The 27,691-nt window shown below is 44.0% G+C and overlaps 1 protein-coding gene across 7 annotated transcripts; it reads right to left on the minus strand.

Annotated features, from left to right (window-relative positions):
• Positions 1 to 1,718: 1,718 nt before the first annotated feature.
• kif16ba (kinesin family member 16Ba) lies at positions 1,719 to 27,649 on the minus strand. Of its 7 annotated transcripts, XM_056372664.1 has the most exons (28): positions 27,205 to 27,646; positions 25,439 to 25,508; positions 25,228 to 25,341; positions 24,360 to 24,476; positions 23,577 to 23,674; positions 22,698 to 22,807; positions 22,231 to 22,373; positions 21,867 to 22,035; positions 20,843 to 20,974; positions 20,135 to 20,310; positions 19,983 to 20,048; positions 19,838 to 19,897; positions 19,486 to 19,605; positions 18,523 to 18,574; positions 18,137 to 18,274; positions 17,951 to 18,033; positions 17,754 to 17,842; positions 16,164 to 16,196; positions 15,762 to 15,815; positions 13,977 to 15,332; positions 11,575 to 11,733; positions 10,605 to 10,710; positions 9,650 to 9,697; positions 9,280 to 9,327; positions 5,475 to 5,597; positions 4,731 to 4,820; positions 4,564 to 4,647; positions 1,719 to 4,262 (listed from the first exon to the last, which is right to left on the minus strand). In XM_056372664.1, the coding sequence occupies exons 1-28, from the start codon at positions 27,249 to 27,251 to the stop codon at positions 4,101 to 4,103; spliced, it is 4,047 nt and encodes a 1,348-aa protein (XP_056228639.1). In that variant the 5' UTR covers positions 27,252 to 27,646; the 3' UTR covers positions 1,719 to 4,100. The 7 variants fall into 7 exon arrangements, with proteins under 7 accessions (XP_056228639.1, XP_056228640.1, XP_056228641.1 ...); XM_056372665.1 differs by lacking the exon at positions 9,650 to 9,697; XM_056372666.1 differs by lacking the exons at positions 9,650 to 9,697; positions 16,164 to 16,196.
• Between the last annotated feature and the right edge of the window lie 42 nt (positions 27,650 to 27,691).

The raw sequence follows: 27,691 nt of genomic DNA on the forward strand, positions 1-27,691 counted from the left end.
AGGTTTCTGTAGCTCGCTGCTGTTTGCTGCAGGTTTTATAAACTCCTATAACTCTGTCTCCTGGGGACAGGTGACGTTCACCAGGTAAACTCTGAATCACAACAATAAATGTATAATAATGTTTTAATTAGTTTGTGCTTCATGTTAATGAGTGAATCTTTGCTTCACTGTATTTTACATTCTTCTTTTTGTAGTTCTATTTGTTCTTTTACTTCTTTCAAAACTACGGTGGCTCTGAAGCTCAAAACACCAACAACTCCAGAAAACATCTTTATCACATGAGCTGCAAGTACTCACAACACAACAGGAAGTGTTTCCAGGGGGCACAATAAAGTGATGAACCAGGCTGCGATGCACTCACTGTTAAATATTTTGTGACTTTCAAAGTTAAAGGCTTTGAACAACAAGTGCGTCGCAGCTGTGTTCATCACTTTATTGTGTCCCCTGGAAACACTTCCTGTTGTGAGTATGAGCAGCTCATATGATGTTTTCTGGTTGTTTGTTTTGAGCTTCAGGGCCACCGTAGAAAACTTGACGAAGTTAAAATCATGTTAGTCCAGCCTCACTGAGACGCTGTGGACGACTCGACTACGACAAACATTTCATCTGTTTTTCTCTGAGTCTGAAACCAGAAACACAAACTGCATTTTGCTCAACACACAATATGACTGACACTGATGTAAAACTGCAGACTGAAGTCTAGAACATGTTGTACAGCTGTTTATTACATTAATTATGAATCGTTTCAGTCACTTCTAATATGTAGAAAACCTGCCACAACTGCAGAATCTGAATGTGTTTAAAGCTCCTCCAGTGTAAAGGTCTGTGTCCATGTGTAGTGTGATTATAGATTATAGATCAGCTCTAGCTTCTATATTAATACTGTGAAAGTATCAAAGCCTCAGTCCACAGAGAAATGCACACAGCCTGTATTCAGAAACTGAGCCTTAAAACCAGCCGTCAGGACTTCTGGAACTTTGTGATGTCACAACAAAGCAGTCACCAAGCCCCGCCCACCTGGACCCACCATCCAAACCTTGCAGGATTTGGTTTCTCTGAGTGTTTTTACCTGAAATCTGCTTTATTTTTATTGGATCACTCAGAAAACAGTCAGCCAATCAGAAGAGAGGCTCAGAGCTGTGCAAGAACCTCGCCAAAATAAAATAAAATAAAAATTAATCAATTAAAATGTTGATTTAAATGAACCTGGTTCTTCAGACTCTGTCTTGCAGTTTGACATTGATGTCGTCAGTTTGTTTTTTTATTATTATTATTATTATTATTACTACTATAATAATGATTTATTATTATATTATTTAATTACTTTGAAAAACAAAGTTTGACAAAACAACTCAAGGTCCACTTACTAGCTTTTTCTGGAGCTTCATCTCCATGTGATGGAGTATGATGAAGACACCGACCTGTTGTTACTAGAGCTGCAGAGAGAAGCCTGAGAGAGGAGATGTGAAACTATAATATAACTAACTAATATATCTTCTTATGGATCAACACTTCAAAATAAAACACAGGAAGTGTAAAAGATGGAGCTTTACAGCTTCAGTTTGATTCTTGGGAGACAAGGAAACAAAAGAAAAAGATGTTAATTAGAGCTGGTTGGACAGAGCTAAGCTAGCTGTTTCCAGGCTTTATGCTAAGCTAAGCTAGGTCTGTAGGAAAGCCAGTCACCAGGCATGAAAACAGTCCACACAGTCCACATGTTCTGGTTCATTCCCTTTACTGACAGTCAATGTCAACAGTTCACATCACATAGAAGCAAGTTGTGTAGAAAACTATGCACATTCATATTTACATGTATAAACACAGTATGGCTTATGAAGGAAGCAGTCAGTGTCTCAGGTCCAAACACATTCAAATCTAACCACTAGTTTTAGGTCCAGACCCGTTTTCATCAACAACAACAACAACATCAACAACAACAACATCAACAACAACAACAGTGCGGCTCTGCTGGAAGACTTTCAGATCTAGTGGCTGCAGATCTATGACGGAGCACAGACGGTTTACTGTGAAAATCAGCTGTGAGGAGTGTAAACGATCAGTGACGTGTTGATCTGCTGGTGGGACTGAAAAACACAAACTGTGACACGATCTCAAAAAACCTGATTCCAGATGTGTTTGTTTACGGTGGCCCAGAGAGCTCAAACCACTGCAGCTGAGGAAAACACGTGTCAAATTCACACAACAGGAAGTGTTTCCAAGGGACACTGAGACGTGACGAACCAGGCTGGACACACTTGTTCACTGACCCATAGTGACCTTTGAGGTTAAAAGCTTTGATTAACAAGAGCGTCGCAGCAGGTTCATCACTTTTTATTCAGTCAGAGCGGCGGCCATTTTGTTTCCCGGTTGTCCGTCCGTCTCATTCTCGTGGACACGATATCTCCGTAACGACTTGACGGAATTTCTTCAGATTTGACACAAACGTTCACTAGAGGTCAGGGATGAACTGATTAGATTTTGGGGGCTAAAGGTCAAAGGTCAAGGTCAGTGTGACCTCAGAAAACAGCAATTATGAGAAAGTGTGACCAAAATGTTTAATATTTTCTCTGACTCTGGATGAACAGGAAGTGACCTGGAACTAGTCTGAGTGGCGGAGGGATACGACCACGAGTAGGTGGCTCTAGTTTTGCCTTAATTCCAATAGGAGGATGATATGGCCACAAAGATCCACGGGTTGGCTTGTGTCCGGTGGAAACACTTCCGTTGTGTTGTAGGACTGAATTTGTAGAGTTTGTTTGTTTGTTTGTTTGTTTGTTTGTGTTGTGACTGTTTACATCTGTTCGTGAAGTCGCAGTGCGTTGAGCTTCAGGGCCACCGTAGTTTATGACTCTCACAGTGACGCTTGGCTGCATTTCTGTCAGAGCGAGCTGAGCTCCCTTTCCTGATGCTGCGTCCATCGCCATGGAGACAGCTTGTTGTTGCTGCTGCATGAAAACTCAACAGGGCAGTTTTTAACTTTGGCAGCAGCGTTTAGTGACGTGAAGTTCAGTGTCAGTGGTGTTGGTTTGTTTTCAGCCTAAAACTTTTAATTTTTTTAATAATTCAGTTCCTACAGTTTTATATTAAAGAGATTTATAAGTTTGTTGTTCTGCTGAAAATGAATCAGAGCGATTTTCAGAGAGGAAACGCAGTTGTACAGCAGCTGTCTGCTGTTACAGGTGTGACCTCAGGTGTTTGTTGTTCCACACTGGATCATCCCACAGGAGTTTACAGTGATGTTTACATCCACCTGTTTTTATCTGTATCTTCAAATTGACCAGAAAAAAAAACAAACAAACAACAAAAAGACACAATAAACAATAAAAATTTGAAAAATAAAAAAGAAAAGCCTTTTTATTCTCCGCGGGAATCGGCTCCAACAAACGAGCTCGTCATGCTGCAGGTAAACAACGACCTCACACACCTTCACACAGCGTCATCACTGATCCCTGCCGAGCTCTCACTCTGATTCTATCTTCACTTCAACAAGCTGAAACCTGTGAATTCATGATGATTATAAAGTGATTAATTAAATGATTAATGCTGATGGACTGTTCAATGAATGCACTGAGCTGCACAGGGAATCGAACCCTCGACCCTGGCAGTGTTCTACCTTTAGTGTTGTCACTACATGATATAAAAGCTGCGTGTAAATATATTAAATCAGCTGTTTATTGCCTGAATGTCTAATAAAGTTGGTTTCTATGACTACAGTCACATGACTCTTTAAACAGAGTGATGAACTTTCTGCTTCAACATTCATGACGTGGACGACGAGCTGAGCAGCACCTGACAGGTGTGAGATCTCCGGGAGGTCGGAGCGGAAACTGACCTGCACGTTTTCCCTCCTCTCACCTTCTGAGGCCACGCCCCCCGGGAGGCCCCCGAGCGGAGGCGCCCGAGCGGAGGCCCCCGGGCGGAGGCCCCCGGGCGGAGGCCCCCGGGCGGAGGCGCCCCAAGCGGAGGCGCCCCGGGCGGAGGCCCCCGAGCGGAGGCCCCCCGGGCGGAGGCCCCCCGGGCGGAGGCCCCCGGGGGGAAAGGCACCAAGCAGTTTTTTTTGTTGTTTTTTTGTTGTTTTTTCTGGTTTGGTGCGGCGGATCTCAGCCGGTGCCGTGGCTGCCGTACTCGAAGACGCCCTTCTTAAAGAACGGCGAGAACTCACAGATGGCGTGTTTGGACAGGTGGAAACCGCCATCGGCGTCGGTCCTCAGAGGAGAGCCGGAGGACGACAGCATCACCCGGAACAGGTTCCTCAGGTAACGCTGGAGAAACAACAACACAAAGTGACTCCATGAGGATGTTTCTACTCATCACATCAGTTTCATTTCATACGACACGATATCTCAGTAAAACCTCGACTGAACTTCAAATTTAACACAAGTGTCCGCCGGGACTCAAGGATGAACTGATTAGACTTTGGGGGCTAAAGGCCAAAGGTCAGTGTGACCTCACAAAACACTTTTTAGCCACAACAAGACTTCACAGCGGTTGGTCGGAGGGACACGACCACGAGGAGGCGACGATTCTTATATCTGTCAATAAACCCAGATTTAAATCTCATACCTCCAGGTGATTCCGGCGTTCGGCGACCATCCGCTCGTCTCTGTTTCCAAACAGCTTCTTGGGAGGGAACTCCAGAGCTGCCAGCTGAGACACAGACATCACATGCCTTAGTGACACGTCCGTCCAGGTGAAGTCTAACAGTAAACAGGTGAATCACATGATCTCACCTCTGGATATTTCAGTTTGAGGCTTTTGTGCATTTCCCGGAAGCGACTGTAACGTCTGAACACAGTCCAGGTCTCGTCCATCACAGTGATCTGATGCAGGAGAGACGGGTTTGTAACACACACACACGCACACACACATATATATATTAATGATTTATTATTTTATTATTATTCCATCTCATTTTACATGAAAGTTTTTAATGTTTTTCCTGTCAGCGCTTTTCACGTTTTCATGTTCATTTTATGTCTTTTCATGTGAAGCACTTGGTGCTACATTTCTTGTATGAAAGGTGCTGTACAAATAAATTATTATTATTATTATTATTATTACTACTACTAATACTATGAGGCTCCTTTTACCACTTACAAATGTAAGTAACTCTTCAGTCAGATTAATGAGTAGGAAGCATTAACTTGATCTTGCCAAATAGTGAGCCTGCATCAATGTCTGAAAACGGTTAGAACTTGTTTATAATGGTTTATTGATAATTTATTAAGTGTTAACAACAAAGTTAATAACCTAATTATAAACCATTTATAAATCCTTTATGAGGATAATCTTATTGTGAAGTGGAACCCAATTTTCTACAAGAGCAGTTCATCCTTCAGTTTCTGAACAATTCAACACCAAAATAGTCAAGTAAAGTACAAGTACCTCAAATGTATGAGTACATGTACTTAGTTACTTTCCTCAGCTGCACATAAGAAGGTCAAACTGGAAGTGAATGAGCTGAACGGACTCACCTTCACCTCGAACTCAAAGTGCTCGTCCTTCCCCTGCCCGCGGAGAACGTAACGAGGAATGCTAATTTTAACGGGCTCCTGGAGTCCGTCGGCGCTCGTCCCGAGAGGACGAGAAACCAAGTGCTGCAGAGGAAGTCATCGGGGGAGAGGAACAAAACAGGAGACAGGAAAAGAGAAGAAGAAAAGAGGAGGAGTAAAGGTTTGAAAAAAATTACAAGAATTGTGGTGAATTAGTTGCTGAACTTGATTTTAGCAGAAGCTGAGAATGATTTACACGATAGAACACAAGTCAAGTCATACACAGTTTAATCTTTATTATTCTGTTTACACACGTCACACTGTATCAAATTATAAGGCACATTAATTAAACATTATTAAAGATTACATTTCGTTTGTAATCATTTACCATCAGACAAAACCTCACATTTTCTTCAAGTCATCAGGTCACAGTAAATTGTAAACGGAGCATCAGCGCCTTCCTCCCTTTGATGAAATAACCAACAGACCAAAAATCAAACAGGAATAAACAAGAATCGTCAACATGACTAAAAAGAGTCGTAAACAGAAAAACTTTCATACAAAGAAACTGTTTTTATCTTCATCCATTCGTTATGACTGCGTATCAACTACAGGGATCACAGTTAATACATGTCAACATGGACGGCTCTTCTTTAACTCACAAGACAATCCTTCCCATGAAATCACACAATCACATGACAAATGACACGTTTAAAAGTGTTTTAAATATTTAAAAAGAACTTTCAGACGTCTCCGTTTCACTTTAGCACGATGACGAATCTCCTTTTCAGACTCGTTTTCCCTTCAGATGGCGATAACTTATTGAACACATCCTAAAATAAATGAAGCGTCTGATCACTTCTTTTAAAGAGGAATGAAAATGAGGAAACAGGTGAGTCTGCTGCATCCGTACATGACCTCAGGTAAAGTCTGCCATCAGGTGTGTAACTCAGGTACACAGATGATTGATAAAGATCAAAGCTTCTGAGGTACAACCAAAGCATAATTTCCAGGAATCGCTCCGATGACTGTAATCAGAGGGGAAGGGCACTTCAGCCGAGCCGAGCCCAGACTCCGCCTTCTTCTCTCGAGTCTGTGGTTTGTGGGTTGTAAACACAATTTCTACCACCAGGCAGTTGTCGCTCTGCCTCACGACCAGGCATCTGATGTCCGATCGTTTGCGGAGTTCGAGTCCCTGAAACTGGGGCTGGACGGGGACCAGGCTAGAGCCCCGTGGCGCCGGGTGAAAGACGCCGTCCTCACGGAGAAGAGCTACGTGCGTGTCCGTCAGGAGGAACTGGAAGATGGCATCCTGACGCGCTCGGGTGGAGTTCTTGACCTTGACACTGCTGTAGAGCAGAGGACAAACATCAGCCAGGGAAGGTTTGCCGGGACCGTCCATGTTCCCGTGGACGATGTACAGCAGGTCTGCGAGGACCCGCTTGAACCTGGAGGTGACCTGGAGGCCGCTGTCCAGGATGATGTCAGGAACACTTGACGTCCAGTCCAGAGAGAGGACCATGAGGTCTTCAGAGAGTAACGGGTGACTTCCAGTCCCTTCAGAGAACCGTTCAGGAGCGAGAGCCTTCAGTAATGCCCTACAGAACTCCTGGGTAAGCTCTTTGCTGTGGGTGAAGACGACCAAGAGAGCTTCTTCAGTGCAGCCGAGCAGGCGGACATGCTGCCCTGCCAAACTAATCTGGACCGTCTTGATTTCAAAGAGATTAAAATGGCGAAAAAGAGCCAAGGAATCCTCCGAATCTGTGCCGGCTGAGACGACTGTTATGTCCTTTTCTGACAAAAGCAAGCACCCGGGTTTGGGGATGGGTCTCTGATTGTTGGCGGTTTTGAGCCAGAAGATACTCAGAGGTTTTCCAACTTGAACTTGAGGAGACAGAGATTCCAACTTTTGTAATATCTCCGGGGAGGAAAGCGTCTGTAGCTGAGACAAGGCCGGTGGCAGCTCGACCAGCCTCTGATAAAACACTTGAGGACCTGTGTTTTTGAAAGAGGACACGGATCCCTCGGGTCGTCCTGAGACGCCGGGGGTCACAGACTCGCCGGTGTTCTGATGAAGACTAAGGGCACGATCCCTCGACAGATCAACCAAACTGACTTTGTTTGCTGCCCGCATGCAGGGTTCAGGCTGTGGTTTTAGCTGCGTGCGATGAATCAGTGGCAGCTCGTTGGACATCATGGTCACGTACTGAGAGAGAACGACCTTCATCTCACCTGTTCCAACATTTCGAATGATGTCCCGTGTGCCTTGTAGCCTCCGACCGGCGTCTTTGTACGCTTCAGACAGTTTTCCAGTGAAATATCCTAAAACGTAACTCGCATTGGTCGCCACCTTCTCAGCTTCTGCGTCTGTCTCTCGTTTTGTTTGACCGTTTACACATTCCTTCGACTTCTGCTTGGACGTGACACAACCATTGACGGAGTCTTGGGACAATTGATCACTGGGAAGTTCTGCATCTTCTACTGCCCCTGGGTCACATGTTTGATGTTTGACATTTGAGCGTCCATTAACAAGCAACTCCTTTGGTCTATCTTCAACCTTTTCATCATCAAGAACACAGCCAGCAGAATCAGTTCTTCTTTTATCAGCGATATTCTCGTTTTCATCGAATCTGTTGCTCTTGGTCTTTGCGGAGTTGACGCAAAATAACTCGTCTCGTAAAGGGATATTCACCCCTGCGTGCCACCCTGTGTTTTTGCCACCATCTTTGTAAGGCACTTCTTTTCCAATTAAGACTTCAGCTGTGGATACCAGTGTTTCTTCTCTGGGAAGCTTTAAGATGACGTTTTCAGCTTCTTCCAATGCGTTTTGCTCGACCTTAGGAGGAGAGTTTGCCTCAAGCTCCGTTGCAGAAAGGGACCTAGACCACAACCTGCAGGCTCTCTGTGTACACAAGGGGGGGAGGGGGAGTCCATGACTACATCGTCGTGAAGGACGTGAAGGCTCTCTGAATTATACTCAAGTCCATAATTCACCCCAATGAGAATTACAGTTCCACCATCACCAGGTGCACAGGTGGGTCGTTAAGTGATTCAAAATTAAAAGTGAAGAGGTTTGACATGCAAATTAAGTGTCTTTCTGAGAACTTTAAAGTCCAATCAAACGTAGGAAAAGTAGCACTTGCAGATGATTATGATTGAACCCTTCTTGGCGACTGGATGGATGGTGTTTAAAGAATTCGTAAGTTTTGTTTTTAAGCCTCTTGCTCAGACTCTACTCTCGTCTCGTCGCAACTTATTTCACTGGACTAAAAAAAGCATCTGCAAATGCTGTTTTCCCATTGTTTGTTTCCACATTGGACTGTGAGCTGAAACATGACATTGTTTGATAATTTCAAGATGTTTTGTTGTCTGTTTAATATTTTCAATGCAAAGGTTTGTTTATCATCCTAAATCAGAGAATGAGCTTCCTGTCCACGGTTCTTCACAATAATAAGGAGTAGAACCAGCTTTAACTTTCAGAGTTCCCAAATTTTCAAGACCGACACGCAAGCCGCAAAATTTTCTGTCTCAACCTTTGAGTCATGCTTTCAAAATAAAAGTCAAACCAAACTTGAGTGACTAATATTAGTGACTGGAATGATAAAATGAAATGCGACGTTTGTTTGGAAACTCTGAAGATTTAAAATGGAAACCCATCCTTTAAAATTACATTTAATTTCTAAAATTATAAGGAATCATGTTCAGACTCTTTGAAACGAAAACGAAGCAGGATCACAGATTTTTAATGATTGATTATTGAATTGAACTGTAAAGATACTGGTCTTACCTCATATTTATGTCTCCTTGGATTAATGTTCTTCAGCTTTTCATCGTCCTGAAAAGAATAAAACTGAACATCAATTGATGATCTCAGTATCATTAAATATAAACTGAATTTGCAAAATAACAAGAAGCATTTTTTTAAAGTAATAATCAAAGGTTACAAATTTTACTTCATGATGGCGGGAAAAGGGGAAGAAATTAAACAAAACCAGGATTAAAAAAAAGGCAGGGGGAGAAGAACCCAGTGAAAATAAGAAGAAACCAAACTGATTGATAGAAGAGTCGATCCAGAACCATACTGGGGGAAATCATGCAGATTACAGAGGAGGGAAAGTTTTATTGTGACATGAAGAGCAGGTGGATCCTGGTCTTACCTCATCTGTTAATCTAACAGAGCTACAGTCGCTAACTTCCTCCTCCTCCTGCAGGGTTAAAGAGCTAAAGATCAGTTCTCACAACCTGTCACTGGACCTGATGCATTTCTCTTTTCACTGTTAGAGGATAAATAGTAGAATTGAACCTCGGATGATGGATGCTAGAATATAAAAGCCCCCCAGCAGCTCTGTTGAAGGAGCTGTGAGTTGTGCCTCTAAGTGTTTGACCGGCCACTTTCTCTCTCTTATTTAAAGACTTATAGTTCAGAATTTATAGACGTGTTTTCTGTCCATAATTACAAACTGAGCACATGACATGTTCAGAATCTATTAATCAATGATTATTCTCTCAATTTATTGTCTATAAAATGTCATTAAATTGTAAAAAACACGAGTTACAATCTCCCACAGTCAAGACATTCAGTTTACCAACATGTATGACAAAGAAAAGGATCAAATTCTCTCACCTGAGAACTGAAACTGTTAATCGATTATCCAAATTGTTGCTGATCAATTTTCTGTCGATTGACTAACTGACTAATTGATTAATTGTTGCAGCTCCACAGATCACAATTATTGTTTTGGAGTAAAAACTTCAAACCTGATGGAATTTAATTTAGACTTTAAGGCTGCAACTAATGATTTGTGTACTTTTGATTAATCTGCAGATTAATTGATCGGACGTAGGTTTGTCCACGCTGACGTGTTTTTGTCCGACCAACCAAACACAGACATAAAAAGACATTTTCACATTTAAGAAACTCAAAAAACTATTTGGCATTTTTGTTTGAACAATCAATTATCTAAATAGTTTCTGATGAATTTTCCGTCGCGGTGTCAGGACGCACAGAACGAGTGGAGGTCTGTGCACATCTGGTCTGAACGTACGGCGCCTTAATAAAACCCCACAGGTTAAAATCAGTGACAGAGGGATGGAGAGTGGGACGGGCCTCACCCGGAGAGATTCACAGGACAGAGACAGATCCATGCTGCTGCCGCCGTTCAGGAGGTTCATCTTGCGTAACCGCCGCTGGACTTCCTCTTCGATGTACGCGTTTATTCTGTGACAAATACGGACGACGCAGAACCAACATTAAAAACAACTCAAACAACTGGATGAGCTTAACATTTAAAATGTGATGGACAGATCGAGCCTGTATTCTTCCTCTAAACTAATGGTTCCAGCGTGGGGGGGGGTAATGAACGTTCATTAGCAGGTACTCAGCTGTTAATTATTAGGATATTTCCAAGAAAGGAATAAGAAATTTTATAACAAAAATGGAGAAAGTTTTATTTGTTATTCAGTTATTCTGAACAATGAATCCAAATATAACCGAAACTGCAAAACGACCAACATCCAAATCATCACTTTTTCTGATGAAGGTAAAATGTGTCACATTGTTGTGCACTGTTAGTATTAGCACTGTTAGCATTAGCACTGTTAGCATCATCAGTGTTGTGGTGCTACAGAGACGGTCTACAAATCTATTCTCCAGACGTAAAGGAACATAAACAATCATGTTCCAGACCCAACAAACATCACATCGTCCTCATTTTTCATTTTCATCTGTGAAAGAAACAACCAGTCAAACCGAAATCACACCTTGAGTTTTTTATCGTGCAGCTCAATCATTATACGAGTTCTCCATTGTGTTATTTGAGTTTTTCAGAATAAATAAATGTAGCAGTGAAAATTAACTGGTAAACAGATGTTAATGTGCATCAGTACGGAAGAGGATCAGGGTCACGTGAATTTTTTTATTCTATTCTTTGTTTAAGAATTCAGAGTAAAAACTCCGGTAGCCCCAAAACACAAATGACAACTTTTTTTTTTTTTTGTAAGTTTAAAAAAAAACCCATAAAGTGTTTCCTGCAGACACTGTTTCCCCCTGAGCGGGGCGACCTGAACACAGGTGTGAACGCACCTGTCGTCCGACAGCGGCAGCAGCGTGTTCAGACTCTGGATGTGGCTGACCGGCGAGCTGCCGTGACTCGTTTTCTCCTCGTTACTGACGGAGTGAGTCCTGTTGTTCTCCTCCCCCTCGCTGATCCTCTGCCTCAGCTTCTGGATCTCCTGCTCCACCCTGCAGAAAAAACTGCTCATTCCTTCTGACCTTTTATTTCTGTGGCTGTTTAATTAATAATCATTTGATCATTTATTAATTTGATCTTCTTTTAATCCACAATGGTTATTTATCTCCAGTGTAGTTATGCCCCCCCCATCATTACAGCCTCTAATAACTCAACAATCTGCCTGTGACATTTTAAAACAATTACCTCATTACTCATGAACATGTATATGTTCTATATGTTCTATATGTTCTACATGATGTATATGTTCTATATGATCTATATGATGTATATGTTCTATATGATGTATATGTTCTATATGTTCTATATGATGTATATGATGTATATGTTCTATATGATGTATGTTCTACATGATGTATATGTTCTATATGATCTATATGTTCTATATGATGTATGTTCTACATGTTCTATATGATGTATGTTCTACATGATGTATATGTTCTATATGATCTATATGATGTATATGTTCTATATGATGTATGTTCTACATGTTCTATATGATCTATATGATGTATATGTTCTATATGATGTATATGTTCTATATGTTCTATATGATGTATATGATGTATATGTTCTATATGATGTATGTTCTACATGATGTATATGTTCTATATGATCTATATGTTCTATATGTATGTTCTACATGTTCTATATGATGTATGTTCTACATGATGTATATGTTCTATATGATCTATATGATGTATATGTTCTATATGATGTATGTTCTACATGTTCTATATGATGTATGTTCTACATGTTCTATATGATGTATATGTTCTATATGATGTATATGTTCTATATGATGTATATGATGTATATGTTCTATATGATGTATATGTTCTATATGATGTATATGTTCCATATGACGTATATGTTCTATATGATCTATTGATGTATGTTCTATATGATGTATGTTCTACATGTTCTATATGATGTATATGTTCTATATGATGTATATGATGTATATGTTCTATATGATGTATATGTTCTATATGATGTATATGATGTATATGTTCTATATGATGTATATGTTCTATATGATGTATATGTTCTATATATTGTATATGTTCTATATGTACATATGTTGTATGTATTGTATATTTTCTATATGATCTATAGGTTGTATATGTTCTACATGTTCTATATGTTCTACATGATGTATATGTTCTATATGATGTATATGTTCTATATGTTCTATATGATGTATATGTTCTATATGATCTATATGATGTATATGTTCTATATGATGTATATGTTCTATATGATCTATATGATGTATATGTTCTATATGTTCTATATGATGTATATGATCTATATGATGTATATGTTCTATATGTTCTATACGATATATATGATGTATATGTTCTATATGATGTATATGTTCTATATGATGTGTTCTATATGTTCTACATGTTCTATATGTTCTACATGATGTATATGTTCTATATGTTCTACATGATGTATATGTTCTATATATTGTATATGTTCTATATGTACATATGTTGTATGTATTGTATATTTTCTATATGATCTATAGGTTGTATATGTTCTACATGTTCTACATGATGTATATGTTCTATATGATGTATATGTTCTATATGTTCTATATGATGTATATGTTCTATATGTTCTATATGATGTATATGTTCTATATGATCTATATGATGTATATGTTCTATATGATGTATATGTTCTATATGATCTATATGATGTATATGTTCTATATGATCTATTGATGTATGTTCTATATGTTCTAATGTTCTATATGTTCTATACGATATATATGATGTATATGTTCTATATGATGTATATGTTCTATATGATGTGTTCTATATGTTCTATATGTTCTACATGTTCTATATGTTCTACATGATGTATATGTTCTATATGTTCTACATGATGTATATGTTCTATATGATGTATATGTTCTATATATTGTATATGTTCTATATGTTCTATATGTTCTACATGTTCTATATGTTCTAATGTTCTATATGTTCTACATGATGTATATATTGTATATGTTCTACATGTTCTATATGTTCTAATGTTCTATATGATGTATATGTTCTATATATTGTATATGTTTTATATGTACATATGTTGTATGTAGTGTATATATTGTATATTTTCTATATGATCTATAGGTTGTATATGTTCTACATGTTCTATATGTTCTACATGTTCTATATGATGTACATATAGTATGCATTGTATATATTGTATGTGCTCTGACCTCTGCTGGTCCAGGTCCGTCCCCCTCAGGTTCCTCTGGACCGAGCTCTTGTGTCTCTGCTCCTCGGTGTCGGGCTCCAGGGAGACGCTGCGCCTCAGGGCCGAGTGCCTCCTCTCCAGCCGGGCCACCGCCTGCTCCATGGCCTCCCTCTGCTGCTTCTCCTTCGACTCCAGGATCTCCTTCTCCTTCCTCCTCACCTTCTCCTCCTGCCGGGCCACGTTGGCCGTGAACTCGTAGGTCTCCTGCAGCTGCTGCAGCTGCTGAGCTCTGTGCCAGTGGAGGTTCAGCTTGTCCTCCTTGTCCTCCAGCTCCTTCTCCACCTGGAACAGCGTGTTGTCCAGTCCCGGCGGACTGTCGCAGTTCCCGTTGCTCCCTCCGCTGCTGCGCTCCAACATCTCCACGGCTCTCCGCTTCTCCTCGGCCAGCGCGGGGAGGAGGCCGTCGGCCAGGCTGACCAGCTGCCGCTCCTTGAACTGCAGTCGGTGCTCCGCCTGTTTGACCAGCTGCTCCTCCTGGCACACAGCTGTGGCGTCCTGCGCCCCCTTCTCCTGCGTCTCCTTCAGCTGCTGCTGTCGTTCTCTGAGGCCGTGGGCGAGGAGCAGCACTGTACTACGCTCAGCGGTGACCTCCTTCTCCAGGCGCTCCCTCTGCTGCCGCAGCCCCTCCTCCAGCTGACCCAGCTCCTTCACCTGAGCCGCCTTGAAGTCCGTGTATCGAGCCTGGGCAGACCGCGCCTCCTCGCCGGAGTCCTCCACATCCGGACGCTCTCCGGTCTCTTTGGCACGGAGGAGCTCTCCTCGGATCTCGGCCAGCGCTCGGCGCTCCTCCTCCAGGCGGCGGGCGTCCTCCCGGGTCAGCAGCGTGGTGGCGGCCTCATGTTTCTCCCTCAGCTGCTCCTCCAGCCTCCCCACCAGGCTCAGCTGCTCCTGCTCCTGCTTCTCCAGCCGCCGCCGCTCCGCCTCCAGACGAACCTTCTGCTCCTCGCGCTCCCTCTTCAGCCTCTCCAGCTCGCGGTAGATCTCCGTCTGCTCTGCAGCCTCCTGCTGCAGCCGCTGTTCCTCATCCTGCTCCTCCTCTGCCTCACCCTCCTGCTGCTGGTTCTGCCGCTGCCGCCTCTGGAGCTCCTCCCCCGGGGGCTCGGAGCGCCTCTCCTCCTCGAAGCGCTCCTTCTCAGCCAGGAAGTCCCGCAGGCGGCTCTCGATGTCCTGGCTGCGGCGGCGGAGGCTCTCCTCCTGACGGAGGATTCGCTGCTGCACCTCCTCAGACTCTTTCCTCTGACTCTCCACCTCCTGCTGGAGGCGCTCCAGCTCCACCTTCTCACTCTGCTGCTTCGCCTCCATGTCATTGATCAGCCTCCTGCAGCAACACACACACACACACACACACACACACACACACACACACACACACACACACACACACACACACACACACACACACACACACACACACACACTAATTAACAGTGATGTAACAACAACTGGACCTTTGGTCACATGGTATGTCCCACCATCTCCATGATGACCGAGCGGACTCGATTTGTCTGACTATTATTTGTGTGAACAGATCGACATCATCTGTAAAATAAACAACAGGTCGGAGAGCCAATCAGAGGAGAGGCTCAGAGCCTCCTCTCTTCTGATTGGCTCCACAGATGTAAAACCAGACTGAGATGGTTCTTGTTCTCTCAGGACAGAAGGTCAGAGTTTAACGATGGGACGGAGCGAGGAACAAAAAGACGTTTGAGTCTGTCGCTATATTTGGAGGAAACTTCGACTCTTGTACCTTTTCAGCTCCAGTTTCTCCAGCTCCTCCCGCTGCTGCCGCTCAAACTCCAACCTGGAAAACAAACAGGTCCGTCAGCGTCCTCCGCCCTCACCAGAGGAGGAGTCACACACGAGACACCACAACTACTGACGCAGGTGACAGCAGCACATGTACAACGACAAGCTGCAGGTGAAATGTAGAAATGCAGTGTGAGTTTTCTATTGGAACAGAGACAGAAGCAGCAGGATGACGTGCAAAACAACAACAATAATAACAATAATAATAATAATAATAATAATAATGATGATGATGATGATGATAAAACACAAAGACAGACAATGAGGGTTCAGGTCGAGAGACTGGACGAGTCTTTGTGTCAAACACGGGACAGTTAGACAGGAAGTGGACGGCTGAGTCTACCTGAGGAAGACGGGGCCCTTCTCAGTGAAGAGACTGTGGACAGGACGGGGGGGCAGAGTTAGTCCCAGCAGGGAACAGAGAACAGGAAACTGTTTAATAATCTGAGCCTCTGCAGCTTCTTCTACAAGAAACAAACTGATGTTCACCACGTGTGACAGATAATCTGGACCTGATGGAGCAGACGCCATCAGCAGGGTTCATCCTCTGGAGACGTTTCACAGAAAACGTCATAGCAACTAGACATCAGACACAGCTGACAGAGAGAGGGTGCGTCCTCTGGGGAGCGGGACAGAGCTCAGTAAATATCATGAAGACCAGGTCCCGTATTCACAAACCATCTTAAGACTAAAAGCTTCTCCTCACTCGCAGATTCAGGAGAAACTCTGATGGTGTCAGTCCCGACTTCAGGACATTCACAAAGACACTGAGCGCTGACTGCAGATCAGTGTCTGGGAGCAGATATCAGACTCACTGACTGCAGATCTGACTGCAGATCAGTGTCTGGGAGCAGATATCAGACTCACTGACTGCAGATCAGTGTCTGGGAGCAGATATCAGACTCACTGACAGCAGATCTGACTGCAGATCAGTGTCTGGGAGCAGATATCAGACACTGACTGCAGATCAGTGTCTGGGAGCAGATATCAGACTCACTGACTGCAGATCTGACTGCAGATCAGTGTCTGGGAGCAGATATCAGACTCACTGACAGCAGATCTGACTGCAGATCAGTGTCTGGGAGCAGATATCAGACACTGACTGCAGATCAGTGTCTGGGAGCAGATATCAGACACTGACTGCAGATCTGACTGCAGATCAGTGTCTGGGAGCAGATATCAGACACTGACTGCAGATCTGACTGCAGATCAGTGTCTGGGAGCAGATATCAGACACTGACTGCAGATCTGACTGCAGATCAGTGTCTGGGAGCAGATATCAGACTCACTGACTGCAGATCTGACTGCAGATCAGTGTCTGGGAGCAGATATCAGACACTGACTGCAGATCTGACTGCAGATCAGTGTCTGGGAGCAGATATCAGACACTGACTGCAGATCAGTGTCTGGGAGCAGATATCAGACACTGACTGCAGATCAGTGTCTGGGAGCAGATATCAGACACTGACTGCAGATCTGACTGCAGATCAGTGTCTGGGAGCAGATATCAGGCGCCACAGCTCCAGACACTTTCCACCACGCTGAATCATGAGAAGACACGACTCAGTGAGAGGGAGGGAGGATCTCTCTCAACTCTTAGTGGAAAGATAAAATGCTTTGTGAATACAGGCCCTGATCAATAGATGTATTGATGAAGGATCGATGGAGGCCATGAAGTCATCAGGGTTCATCCCCACAGTCACTTTACTCTGAAAATCAACGTGTTTTATGAGGTTGTGTCTGAATCTGAACTGACTCCACTTTCTTTAAATGTTTGTCAGTGCTGCAAACTGAGTGGATCAGCTGACCAGGACCCTGACCTCTGACCTCTGTGTTTACAGAGGTCAGAGTTCGGGGGGGGGGGGGGGGGCACTGCAGCGTCCGAGCTGATCGTCACATGCAGCTGAAGGCGACTCTGGACTGACGCACTCACCCGGGGTTGTAGAGCATCACGGTGGACAGGTTCTCACAGGACTTGGACAGATCCGTCATGGACAGACTGAAGGTGGAGAGCAGGCCGCTCTGAGGGGGAACAGGTCAGAGGTCATTAACAGGTTGTTTCACAGTCAAAGTTTTCAATATTTGAACGTGAGACACAAAGACCCCGACAGCAGACTGAGGCTTTCACACCTTTCGTTTCTCCCTCAGCTTGGCCGCCTCCTTCGGATGGTTGAAGCGGAACATGTTGGTCCTGCCGAGCAGAATGACGGCGCCTGGACGACCACAGAGCGAACGCTTCATCAACACGTTTGAACTCACAGAGCAGGTTAAAGATAGAGACGTTAAGACCAAATGATCCCGGCGTTCCTTCCTCACCTTGGTTGAGCTGCGACGGCTCCGTCACCTGGACTCCGTTCACCGAACACTGAGCTCCGCCCAGAGGAACCAGGGTCACTGTGCCGTTCTGGTTCTCAAACTTACAGTGTTCACTCTCCAGGTCCAGACCGTGAAGGACTGTGGGAAAAAACCAGAGTGACTTTCATCTGTTTATCCAGAGGAAACATGAACCACTGCTGTCAAATCTGGTAATGATTTCTGTGTGAAGTGACCTAATCAGGTCATCTGTTCCTAATGAACGTTTGTACCAGACTTGAATAAGTTCCTTCAGTTTGTTTGTTAGTTTGACTCAGAAACTACGTGACAAAACCTCCATGTGACCGTGTGCGTTCACATGAAACGGGTTTATACAGCAGCTCACTCACTGATGTCCTGCTCTGTAGACGCGTCCTCTCTGCCCACGTACGTCCGTCCCTCCTGAGGACGAAGGAAAACAGAAACGTCACAACAGGACACGCCCCTCCGCTCAAGTCACTTCATTTCTGACGCCAACATCCGTCATCAACAGATAAACCTTCCTTCTCTCTGTGTCGTGAAGAAAACCTCTTTAAAAAGACTTTTCTGGGGTTTCAGGGAAACTGTTAAAGCTCCTCCAGTGTAAAGGTGTGTGTCCATGTGTAGTGTGATTATAGATCAGCTCTAGCTTCTATATTAATACTGTGAAAGTATCAAAGCCTCAGTCCACAGAGAAATGCACACAGCCTGTATTCAGAAACTGAGCCTTAAAACCAGCCGTCAGGACTTCTGGAACTTTGTGATGTCACAACAAAGCAGTCAATCTTCTTATGGATGTCAGAACTTAAATAAAAGTGGGATCTTTGAATAAACAAAAAATAATAATTTTAGGCGTTAAGAATAAAATTAAAAATTAAAAACTTGATAAGACATCTTTTCACTGCTTGCTTCTTATTAATATGATATTGATTTTTTTTTTTTTATCTACCGTTATTGTAAATACGTTTTCTAAAACATTTTAAAAGAAAAATTTTAAATTAAAATATTTCCTAAATGTTTAAACAAGTGTCAGGACTTCTGATTGGCTGCTGACCTGTTGTTACTAGAGCTGCAGAGAGAAGCCTGAGAGAGGAGATGTGAAACTACACTGAGATGGTTTTTATATCTTCTGATGGATCAACACTTCAAATAAAACACAGAAGAAGAAACATGGAGCTTTAAACTTCTTTGTGTCGTTTATAAAACACCCTGATGGAGCCTGAAGACTCTAGAAAATATAAACACTGTTCACAGGCTAAATGAAACATCACTTCAACACTCTTTAAGGACGAAGCAAACTGGACCCCGTCTCTGTGCAGCAGGTGACCTCTGACCTTCAGATGGTACAGGATGATGCCGGTGCTGAGCAGGTCGTCGTCGATGCCGATGAGGTGAGGCAGCTCCGAGTCCAGGACCACGCCAATCCCCTCTTTCCTCAGCGCCAGAGTCTCCTCCTGCAGACACGCCACTGTTCAACCACTTCATCTCAACCGCTTCACAATAATATTATATTATTATTATTATTATAATTATATATTATAGAAATAATATTATCCACAATCCTTTGACATCCAAAAGTTCCCTCAACGTGTCCACGAGAAAGAGGCGGCAGGACAACCTAAGAAACAAAATGGCGGCTGCTCTGCCTGTCGCCGGGCGGAGGACACACAAACACAAGCTTCTCACCTTGAGGATGTTCTGCGTCTCGTTCCACTTGTTGGTCCATTCTTTCGTCAGCTCCAGAACCTGAACACAGAGAACCACACGTCAGATCACATGACCTCCAGCTGCTGACCGGAGAGCGGCAGGTGAAGACGCCGAACGGACTCACTCTGGCTTCGTTCTGGTGCAGTTTCTCCTCCATGCTCAGAGCGGTGGGCGAATCCAGCAGAGCGATCTGACAAACAGACACACGGGTCAGAGACAACGTCCTCGCCCGTCACACAGCGTGGCGGTATTTAGCTCCTGTCAGAGGTCGTTTACCTGGTTACCCTGAATCAGCAGAGCCTTCAGCCGGGCGATTTCAGCCCGCAGTTCTCTGATCAGCCGGACGTTGGCGTCCTCGTTGATGGTCGGCTTGTTGATGATGTTCTTGGCTCGGTTGGCGTAGCGCAGAGTGCTGAGGGTCTCGCCGTAGTTGACGTCGGCGGGAGAAACGGCTGCGACAGGAAGTCGTTTAACAGATTTACATCATATACTTGTGTGTATAAATACATAGATACTTTATTTAGGGTTAGGTGTGTGTGTGTGTGTGCGTGTGTGTGTGTGTCTGTGTGTGTGTGTGTGTGTGTGTGTCTGTGTGTGTGTGTGTGTCTGTGTGTGTGTGGGTGTGTGTGCGTGTGTCTGTGTGTGTGTGTGCGTGTGTGTCAGTGTGTGTGTGTGTGTGGGTGTGTGTGCATGCGTGTGTGTGTCTGTGCGTGTGTCTGTGTGTGTGTGTCTCTGTGTGTGTGTGTGTGTGTGTGTGTGTGTCTCTGTGTGTGTGTGTCTCTGTGTGTGTGTGTGTGTGTCTGTGTGTGTGTGTGTGTGTGGGTGTGTGTCTGTGTGCGTGCGTGTGTGTGTCTCTGTGTGTGTGTGTGTGTGTGTGTGTGTGTGTCTCTGTGTGTGTGTGTGTGTGTGTGTGTGTGTGTGTGTGTGTCTCTGTGTGTGTCTCTGTGTGTGTGTGTGTGTGTGTGTGTGTGTGTCTCTGCTCACTGGCGATCATGATGGTCTTGGCGTTGCCGCCCAGGCTGTCTTTGAGCAGCCACGTCAGCACAGAGTCTCTGTAGGGAACGAACACCGACTTCTTCTTCAGGTTGGTGTTCACGCCGTCCTGCGTCATGTCGGCTGCACAGGAAACACACGTCAGTCAGTCACATGACCGGTGTCAGCTCCGATCATCACACTCATGTTCTGACTGAAATTCATCGTCGTTTAAAGACATTTCATAAACTGTGATTGTGATTAAAGTTTACTGTTTTTTTTTAACCCAGTCTTTATTTGTCACATGACGACAGGTGTGAAACGCTTCCAGCTCCCAACAGAGCAAATGATTGAAAAACTAATGTGCAAAAGCATAATAAAATATTTTTAACAAACAGAAAACGCAGAGAGAGAAACAAAGTGAATTTAAAGCTTCATGTTTCTTCTTCTTCTGTGTTTTATTTGAAGTGTTGCTCCATCAGAAGATATAAAAACCATCTCAGTGTAGTTTTACATCTCCTCTCTCAGGCTTCTCTCTGGAGCTCTAGTAACAACAGGTCTGTGAGCCAATCAGAAGAGAGGAGGCTCTGAGCCTCTCCTCTGATTGGCTGAATGTTTTCTGAGTGATCCAATAAATAGCAGATTTCAGGTAAAAACACTCAGAGAAACCAAATCCTGCAAGGTTTGGATGGTGGGTCCAGGTGGGCGGGGCTTGGTGACTGCTTTGTTGTGACATCACAAAGTTCCAGAAGTCCTGACGGCTGGTTTTAAGGCTCAGTTTCTGAATACAGGCTGTGTGCATTTCTCTGTGGACTGAGGCTTTGATACTTTCACAGTATTAATATAGAAGCTAGAGCTGATCTATAATCTATAATCACACTACACATGGACACACACCTTTACACTGGAGGAGCTGGAACATGTGCAGAAACGTAAACATGGCGTCACTGAGCAGAGACGAGTCCAGGGTCTCAGTTTGTGCGTGGAACAGGGAAAAGGCTTCAGACACATGAAGAAGAGCGAGTGTGTTTCTGACCTAGAGCAGAGATGACGTTGCCCAGGGTGACCAGCGACTTGTTGATGTTTCCTCCTTCTTTCAGTCGGACGCCGGTGGCTCCGGTGGCGTCGGCCCGCTCGCTTCCTGCCAGGTCGACCAGGTGGATCTTACTGACGGTTTCACTGGGCATCTCTGCGTCAAACTTAGCCTGAGATTAAAGAATAAGAACATATTAATGAGGGACTTCCTGTTGTCACTGGGCAACACGTTTCACATTAAAACGTCATTAGAGCGTCTCTGAACGTGACTTCAAAGTAAAAGATCATTTCTCTGTTTGTTTTCTGGAACTACTTTCTCAGCGGAGCTCGTTATTTCCTCTCTGAGGTCGCGAGTCGCCCCTGACCTGAGTGAAGTTGATGGTGAAGATGGCGTGGGAGCGGCTGCTGACGTCGTTCATGCCGGTGCTGGCGGTGGTGCGGTTGATGTTCCCGGCCTCCATCAGCTCCTCCACGTCGCTGTAGTTCTGCACCAGGTGTTTGGACAGATCTGAGATCAGGAGGGAGGAGTCACGTCACGATCAAATTATTTCCTTTTTCTTATTTTACTGGAACATGTTTTATTTCCTTCTTTTGAGTCACTTTAACGTTTTTATATTAGTTGTGTTTTGCGAAGCATCAGTAACTCACAGCTTTACATTTAACATCCAATGTGTCACGAGACGTGGCAGATTACCTGGAAACACCTGTCTGTCTCTGTCGACAGGTATCACACAGCAGGAAGTTAAAGCTACGACCTGAACCATCTGAATTTAAAGAAAACTAGAAACACAACACTGGAGCGCGGTCGAGGCCGTGGCCGTGGCGGTTTCACCTTCGACATAGGGGCCGTCCTTCGGGTGCTCCCGGACTCTCAGGTTGTAGGTCTGAGTGGATTTCCTCCTCAGCAGGTCTCTCACCCTCTCGTTGTAGATCTCCAGGTAGCTGTGGAAAAACAACATCAGTCTCAGCATCTCAGGTTTGTAGTTCCTTTCCTTCAGTCTCATCTTTGTGCCTTCAAAATAAGAGCACGGCTCCTCATCAATACGTTTCCTCCTGATACAAAGTGGAAGCTACTTCCTGAACTTGTTAACTCGATAACAAGTTCATTATCAGCGGACGAGGAGGTCTTTGTGATCCTGCTTTGGGTGCGAACGCTTATGTTAGCACTCGACCTACAGATCACGTCTTCCTCCAGACATAAAGGAACAATCACATCATCATCATTTAAAAATAAATCTGTGACAATTAAAAGCAAAAACGATCATTCCATCAAAAGACCTCAAGGACAAAGAAATAAAAAGCTAAAGGCGCCTCTCAGCGCTGCAATAAGAAGAAGAAGAAGAATGGTTGTTTTGCAGACTTTGCAGAGGCGCCTTTAGCTTTTTACTCAGTTTTGTCGTTGAGTTCTTTTGTTCTACAGTTTAACTTTAAGTGATTCCTTCAGTAAAAGACCAAGATCAGGAGAAAACCTGAAACACTTCAGTGAACAGTTTAAGGAGAGTTAAAGGTGTTCTGTGCAACTGTTTTATTTTAAGGAAATGCAACTCAGACTTAAATCTCGACTTAAAGTGTTTTGGACAAACAAAAAGAAAGAAGACAAAGAAGAACGACTAATTCATGGAATCAAACAGAAGTAAAACATCTTTAAACGCAGTGAGAAACATTTATCCACTTTTCTTTAGAACATGAACTCAGGTTCGGGTCGACTCACCTGACTTCTGTACGAAACGAAGCTACATCCCATCGAGTGGCGTCAGAGATACGACTGAACAAACCCTCACAGATCCTGGGGATCAGACCCGCGTCTCCCTGAAACGACGAGAAGCCGGTTTCAGAGACAGAGCAGAGCGTCATCAGAGCACAGCTGGAACTGCTGGAGCTTTTCCACCAGTCCAGGTGAAACAGCAGATAAAGATCAGCTGCAGCTGCAGGAGCTGAAGCGTCTGAACATCGTCACACTCTTCTGTTGGTTAACAATCAATAATCTGCAGATGAATCGTTAATAATCATATTAAACTGTATCTGCTCTGTGACCCTGATCTACTGTCGCCACCCTCCAGTCAAACACACACCTCCTGCCTCCTAACGGTCAGATGATCTCACACCTGATCAATAAACACATGGAAAAGTTCACGCTCTCTTAGATTGTGTGGTTTGAGTCGGTCCCGCTCAGTGAACACAGCCGGCTGCAGATCAGACCGGACTATGAAGAAACCCTCACGTGGCGTCTTCATCAGGGTCAACACAACACTCAGATTAAGACCAGCACCTCAGAGACGGGAGGAAACCTCTGCAGGGTTTAAAGCAGGAGCTGGAGAAAGGTTTTATTGACAGAAACAGAAAGTCTTATCGTTGGACTGAGTGATTAAAGTGAAGCCTTTGAGCTGAATGATCAGGCAGGTCGATCGTTCAGCTTCAGGCTTATCACACAAGGTGTTTCTAGATAAGAACATCTGGACTGTGGATGTGAAACATGTGTGGAGTCGTGTCTCACTGGATTTCCCATCATGGTGTAGGACTTCCCCGAGCCGGTCTGACCGTAGGCGAAGACGCAGGCGTTGTAGCCCTCGAACGCCGCTTTCAGCACGTCGGTGCCCAGATCTCTGAAAACCTGCGAAGGGAACCAGGAGATGAAAGTGGTTTTAGTTGTGTCAGGATCTCTTTACGGCCTCTGTTGACACGGGAACCGGCGCCGCAGATTACAAAGCTCATGAGTGTGTGAGCGCTGATGTGGCGGAGCTGTCACGTGATGCGTCTGAGCTCCTGAGTAAACACAGCTGCTTCCACAGAACAAGAGTCTGATCCTCCCTCCAAAACCTCTGTGACACCAACCAGCACAATTAACCCCGTGAACCCGGCTGCTGCTGCTGTTATTTACAGCGTGACGGCACAGTCGCTACGCAACAGCAACAACAACAACAACAACAACAGCAGCAGCAGATGAAATTAAATTTTATCTTAATTTCTGTATGAAGTCTTGAGTTAAAGATCAGTTCGTCCTCGAGTCCCAGTGAACGTTTGTGCCAAATTTAAACTGATTCCCTTGAGGAGTTCTCTCAAAATCATTTTGTGTCATCACCATGACCTTTGACCTTTGAGCACCAAAATCTAATCAGTTCACCCTTGAGTCCTAGTGAATGTTTGTGCCAAATTCTAAGAGTTTCCATCAAGGAGTTACTGAGACATCGTGTCCACGAGAATGAGACAGACAACCTGAAAACAAAATGGCCGCCGCTCTGACTGATACAAACATCTGATTTGAGTCAAAAACAACTTTTCTAAACCGTGAGAGGACACACACACACACACACAGAGAGAGAGAGAGAGAGACGCCGTCTGTCCTCCTGAGACGAGACACTCACCCTCTCCTGAGAGACGAAGGCGGAGCTCTTACAGTCCGTGGAGTCGTAGGAGAAGTCGTACGTGAAGGTTTTGGTTCGATCCCTCGTCGTGTCTCCTGCCACGCCGTCAGGGATCTTTCAAAAAATAACCACAACACCAAATGTAAACGACCCGAGTTCAGCTACGAGGACGGTGAAATCATTGTTAAAGGTCACGTGAAAACAAAAAGACCTTCAGGTTGGTGATGGAGGTTTTGGTTCCTTCCATCTTGATGATGCTTTTCGCCGTCAAGTCTTTCTCCCTGTAAAACAAATCTGAGTTTATTCAAAAGCAACGGTTCACGTCAGACTCCACTCTGTGGTTTTGGCGGGAATCCTTTTTCCAGGTTCAGATTCATGTTTTAACCTTTAACTGAATATCCTGAAACACAGAGGACAGTCCAGAACATCTCAACTTTAAACCACGTCGTCATCATCATCATCATCATCAACCTTTAGACTGGAGGAGATTTAAACTTGTTAAACCTTAATGTTTCCCTTCAGTAGTTTCAGACACATAAAACATCATATTCCAACAGCTGTAAAACGACGTCACACTTTCAGCTGCAGAGACCTTAAGTGTTTATATTATTATATAGATATATTATATATATCTATATAATAATATAACGTCACTTAAAATACTCATATCTTTGAGCGTTGTTACACGTCTTCTCATCTTCAACAGTCTTTGTTTTGCTGACGTCAATAAAACGCACATGACTGAAGCTGAACTGAGTCAGCGACATGTTTGCTCAGCCGTGTGTGAGCCTCCGTCTCCGCCCAGGTTTGTTCTCAGGCTTCACGGCGTCTTCAGTGTGTCACTACAAAGTAATAACAGAGGACACCTGATGCCTCCGCAGGAACTCTCAGCTCCAAAGTCTTAGAAAGTCAGATTTCAGGTCTGTGTCGGCCGTGTTTCACAGGACGTGAAGGTGTCTGTAATCTCAGCACAATAACAACAACACGTTACGTAACGCTGAGTGTTCTCAATGTGAGTCTGTCATATAACTGATCAGGTTCACACAGACACACGAGACGCTCAGAAAATGTGTCAAGGATTGTTGAAGTGAAGTTTATTGCAGGCTGCAAAGAAGATAACTTATTTCCCTTATCAATTAACAGCCAATTTTTTTCTTTAATCAGTAATTAATGGCTAATAAATTAAAAAAATATTACTGCAATCTCCACAGTCTAAAGCTAATTTTATTAAAAGTTGATTTAATCCAACAAACAGTGAAAAACTAAAAGATATTCAGTTGACTTTCATAGAAAACTAGAAAACAGGTAAATAATTATATTGTAAAGAAGCTGCAATCAGTGACTTTTTGCCGTTTTTGCTTAATAAATAATTTAAACAACTGACATTTTCTGTCAATTTACTAAATTAAATTTTATTTTTGAACAATTTCAAAAAACTAATAATAATTCATCAGTTGCAGATCAATAAATCACTTGATTGATTATTTGCTTCAGCTCTAACTGATACTGACATTACTGTAAAAACATGTTGAAAAACAGCTCGTTGTGAAGTAAATAAAAATAAACTCTGTCTGCTTTCTCTTCTTTAATCTTTGCTCAGCAGAAACTCAGCTGCACCTGCCTCTCAGGTGCAAACAGGTGAGGACATGTTGTCAGTCTGGACATGAATACCTGCTGCTGTTTCACACAAAACCTCAAAACCACCTGCAGTGACACACCTGTGTTCACCTGGCTGAACCGAAACTCCAGCACCACAGGCTGAAATCCCTCTGGACCACATTATGTGACTGTAATAATAATGAGCTGTAGGTCGTTTCACGGTGTAAGAATAAAGTCTGAGTCCATTAATGGGATTTAACCAGCCTCAGTGCAGCGGCTACATCTGTTAGCATCACACAATAACTATAACTGTGACATTACAACTACAACAACCGGACTGTAACCGTCAAAATGTCCGTTTAAATGTCCTCAACTCACCGCCTGTTCATGGGCCTGACCCGGACAGCCACCCGAACCGATGCCATTGCACATCCCGCTGTTGTCCGCCCTGTGTAGTCGTAGGTCGGTCCAGTCGGTTCGCCTCAGGGCGAGCGGCGCTGCTTTATAACAAGCTAATCAGCTAACGGGCTAGCTGTAGCCGGCTGTCATGAGCCGCGGCGGGATAAAGAGGGCAAAAGTCGCAGAGATAACCGGCGGCTGCAGACGAGATGTACAAACTGAACAGACCGTGGAGGTGGAGGTGGAGGTGGGGGTGGAGGGGGTCGACGCCGTGGACAGATGTTATCGTGGCCCGGTGGCGCCGCGTCGCTGTCCCGGTGTTGACCGGCTCTCCTCCATGGTCACTGTTGAGTAGCCGTTAGCCGTTAGCCGTTAGCCGTTAGCATCTGCTCTAGCGCCAGTCCAGTCACTAGTGTGACAAAAAGAAGCGTCAGCTGATACAAACATTACACCCGTACGGGGGCCG

This window comes from Seriola aureovittata, chromosome 3, assembly GCF_021018895.1.
Source record: "Seriola aureovittata isolate HTS-2021-v1 ecotype China chromosome 3, ASM2101889v1, whole genome shotgun sequence".
Taxonomy (NCBI): domain Eukaryota; kingdom Metazoa; phylum Chordata; class Actinopteri; order Carangiformes; family Carangidae; genus Seriola; species Seriola aureovittata.